At 55.8% G+C, this 3513-nt stretch overlaps 1 protein-coding gene across 1 annotated transcript; it reads right to left on the bottom strand.

Moving 5' to 3' along the window:
- Positions 1 to 297: 297 nt before the first annotated feature.
- Positions 298 to 3292, bottom strand: MAFB (v-maf avian musculoaponeurotic fibrosarcoma oncogene homolog B). The gene has a single exon (XM_008589667.1). It carries the CDS (start codon positions 3250 to 3252, stop codon positions 2281 to 2283), a length of 972 nt encoding a protein of 323 aa, XP_008587889.1. The 5' UTR covers positions 3253 to 3292; the 3' UTR covers positions 298 to 2280.
- Positions 3293 to 3513: the final 221 nt, after the last annotated feature.

Raw genomic sequence — 3513 nt, 5'->3', positions numbered from 1 at the left:
GAAAGCGCCGAAACTGCGGTGCATAACCCTTTCCCAAGGACTCCAAGGCCTTTTGGAGCTGCACTGTCTTGGCTCACAAACCGGCTCTTGACCGGGGTCTGTACCTAGGGTGAGAAGCAGAGAACATATTTGAGGCTCATGTATGCACACATTCACTCACACACTCAGGGGACAGATTTTCCCTGACTCGGTTTATTTTTCCATTGGCCAAGGGGGTGAGAGTGTCCCAAAGTTGGTGCAACCCTTGAAGAAGCAAGAGAAGAAAGTCGAAGTCATATGAACGCGGAAGCCTCTAAATAAACACCATTTCCATGGTTTTAATAAGCAAAATAGGAAACCATTTTAATAACCAAAAAACAGAAACCAGTCTGAATAAAACTACAATAGACTAGGGTTTAATATTTTCATATCATAAGCAGGGTTTGAAATTGATCCCTTATTTTACATGAAATAAAAACAATTTCTGTTGCGGCAAGTTTGATTTCAACACAGTTGAATCCGTAAAAACTGAAGCTCGTTTCTGATGCAGGACGAATATCCACAATATTTAAAACTGCAAGCACCATGCGGTTCATACAATCTTGTTATTACTGTTAATTTATCAACTAATACAAACTCAAAAATGCATCCGGCCAGCAGCGCCAGCAATTTCAAATGAGAACTAAAAAATATGCTTTCATTTTGGTATTTTTGTCAGTGCAACTTAAACCCTTTTACTGACCTGCAGGAAAAAAAAAAAGTAATAATAAAGAAAAACACCCAGATCGTCCCTATAACTACTATACAACAGAAGGGGGAGGAGGGGGACATCACTAATAACTCTTCCTGCTGTTTCAAAAGCAGGGAAAGAAACACATAAAGTGTTGGTCTAAAGAACGTACTTGAGAGTTGAAAAATTACTTGCCAATGTTTGGGTCTCCGGTACACTTTGAGCGTGGTGGTTGGTTCAACGCAAGCTTTAGTCACCGCGTAGTCAGGGAAAGCGAAGCCGCTCGCCCTAAAAGCGCTAAGGCCCCTGCAATTAATGCGGGACCTGGAGGGTTTCGAAGGGACCTTGGGGCTATTTAGGTTACAATAAAAAGCAGAGGAGAACATCTGTTTTCCTTTCTTGTTGGGGGTGTCAATTTGGCAGTAAAGTAAGGCGGGTAGTGAGTCCACGCGCGAGCCTCCAGGATGCAAACTCCGCAGCTGCCTGCCCTTCTACTCGGCACCGGAGAACCCAGTCCTCTCCACACCAACAAAATTGAAAAGTAAAGAGGGAGGGAAACGAGGACCGAATGAAGACAGGGGAAGGGAAGAAACACCTAACTTCCAAAGGTGCCCCAAGACAAAGTTGTTTTCTGAAGCAAAATGTCCTGAACATTTTTTTACTTGCGAACAAAAATGCCATAATAATAAACCCAAACAAAGACACTCAGCTTGCTGCCACGTTCTCTGTGCGGTTTGGCGGGGCAGGTATTTACAAGCCGACAACCGGGACAGAAACCCGGCACGCAGCTGCGGGAGTTTCCGAACTGCGATCCCTTCTCACCCAAGGAAACAAGGGGGTTATGATCCATGATCAACAACATGCTAAAGTTAAACAAGAAAATGGTACAAAATAGAAATTATTACCATACATGTCCAGCATGCAGGATTAATATTTTTAATGCAGATTTTTGTATTTTTTTTTTCTATATAATCGAGCAGGCAATAAAACTGATGAGATTTGCGCGCCGAACGTCCTAACTGAGGACCGCGTCTCGGGGCTGAGTGCCAGTGTTCTTCGGACTCTGAACAGACAGGTCCGTCTGTCCTTCCTTCCCTCAGCCTCGCCTCGCGCCTTTCGGGACACCGGGGTCCCTCTCTCCTCTCCTCGCTGCTCTCTTCCTGGGGCGGACTACGTTCCCGCCGCGAAGCAGCGGCCCCGGCTTAACGCACAAAGTTCAGAAAGCCAGAAGTCTCCAGATGGGCTTGGCGACTCTTAGGGACTATGCCTCGCCGCCCTCCAGCCTGGAGAAAAGTTGCTCCGGGACCTCCCACCCTCTCATCTCTCTCTGGCTCTGCTCGAGTCTAGGAGGAGGCGCTGGCGTGCTCTACTTTCGCCTTAGCCAAAGTCCCTTGCCCGCCCGCGCGCCCGCAGGTCGTCCGCGGCCCGCGCGCCCTTCCTCCCTCTCACTCAAGTCAAACAGGTCAAGGCTGGGGCCGTGGCAGGAACAGGGTCCGGGGGAGTCCGGGGCTGGGGACACGGGACGGGGAGTCCAGGCGGGGGCAAGGGCGGGGGCCGGGACCGGCCACGACTCACAGAAAGAACTCGGGAGAGGAGGGGCTGTCGCTGGTGGAGCCCGCCTCTCTGAAGCCGGAGTTGGCGAGTTTCTCGCACTTGACCTTGTAGGCGTCTCTCTCGCGGGCCAGCCGGGACACCTCCTGCTTAAGCTGCTCCACCTGCTGAATGAGCTGCGTCTTCTCATTCTCCAGGTGGTGTTTCTGCTGGACGCGTTTATACCTGCATGACTGGGCGTAGCCCCGGTTCTTCAGGGTCCGCCGCTTCTGCTTCAGGCGGATCACCTCGTCCTTGGTGAAGCCCCGCAGGTGGCGGTTCAGCTCGCGCACGGACATGGACACGAGCTGGTCGTCGGAGAAGCGGTCCTCCACGCTGCCGTTGCCGCCTGCAGCCGTGGCCGCGGCCGCCGCGTGCGGCCCGGGCCCGGGGTGGCTGGTGGGCAGCTGCTGCCCCGGGCTGGCGGCGCTGGACGGCGGCGGCGATGCTTGGTGATGATGGTGATGGTGCGGGTGCGCGTGCGGGCCCAGCTCGTCGTGGGCCACGCCAGCGCCCGGGTATGCGTGGTGCGGGTGAGGATGGTGGTGATGGTGGTGGTGGTGCGCGCTGCGAAAGCCGTCGAAGCTCTGCAGCGGCTGTGGCACCGGGTGCGAGCCGATCAGTGCCTCCACCGCGTCCTCGGGCGTCAAGTTGAGCGCCTCGGGGTTCATCTGCTGGTAGTTGCTGGCCATCCAGTACAGGTCCTCGAGGTGCGTCTTCTGTTCGGTCGGGCTGAAGCTGGGCGACGAGGGCACCGAGCTACACGGCGTGCTGAGCGGTGTGGACGACACCGAGCCGGCTGGCTGCAGGCGCGTGCAGGGCCGGCCCGGACGCTCCGCGCGCCCCAGCGGCTCCTTCTTCACGTCGAACTTGAGCAGGTCGAAGTCGTTGACGTACTCCATGGCCAGCGGGCTGGTGGGCAGCTCTGGCCCCATGCTCAGCTCCGCGGCCATCGCTGACGCGAGGCGNGAGGCCTGAGCCGCCCGGGAGCCGCCGAGGCCTGGCACAGGACTGGAGCCGAGTGGGACGGCCGGCCTGAGCCCAACCCCCCACGCCCTCCAGGTCCCGGCCCCCGCACGCTCGCCTCCGTGTGCGCCCCACCTTTGGGCCAAAGCGCCGCTTCCACCTCTCGCGCGCTCGCCTCCCTCAATGCCCTTTGCACCCCCACCCAGCCCGTGTCAACTCTCAAGGAGGCTCAGAATGAGCGCCGGGAC

The sequence above is a fragment of the Galeopterus variegatus genome, unplaced genomic scaffold (genome assembly GCF_000696425.1).
Source record: "Galeopterus variegatus unplaced genomic scaffold, G_variegatus-3.0.2 Scaffold5579, whole genome shotgun sequence".
Lineage (NCBI taxonomy): Eukaryota > Metazoa > Chordata > Mammalia > Dermoptera > Cynocephalidae > Galeopterus > Galeopterus variegatus.
The sequence above is the reverse complement of the archived record's forward strand: the minus strand, read 5'-3'. Positions and strand labels throughout refer to the sequence as shown.

Coding starts and splice junctions, on each gene's coding strand:
- MAFB (XM_008589667.1), bottom strand. CDS start 3,252: ATGGCCGCGGAGCTGAGCATGGGGCCAGAGCTGCCCACCAGCCCGCTG.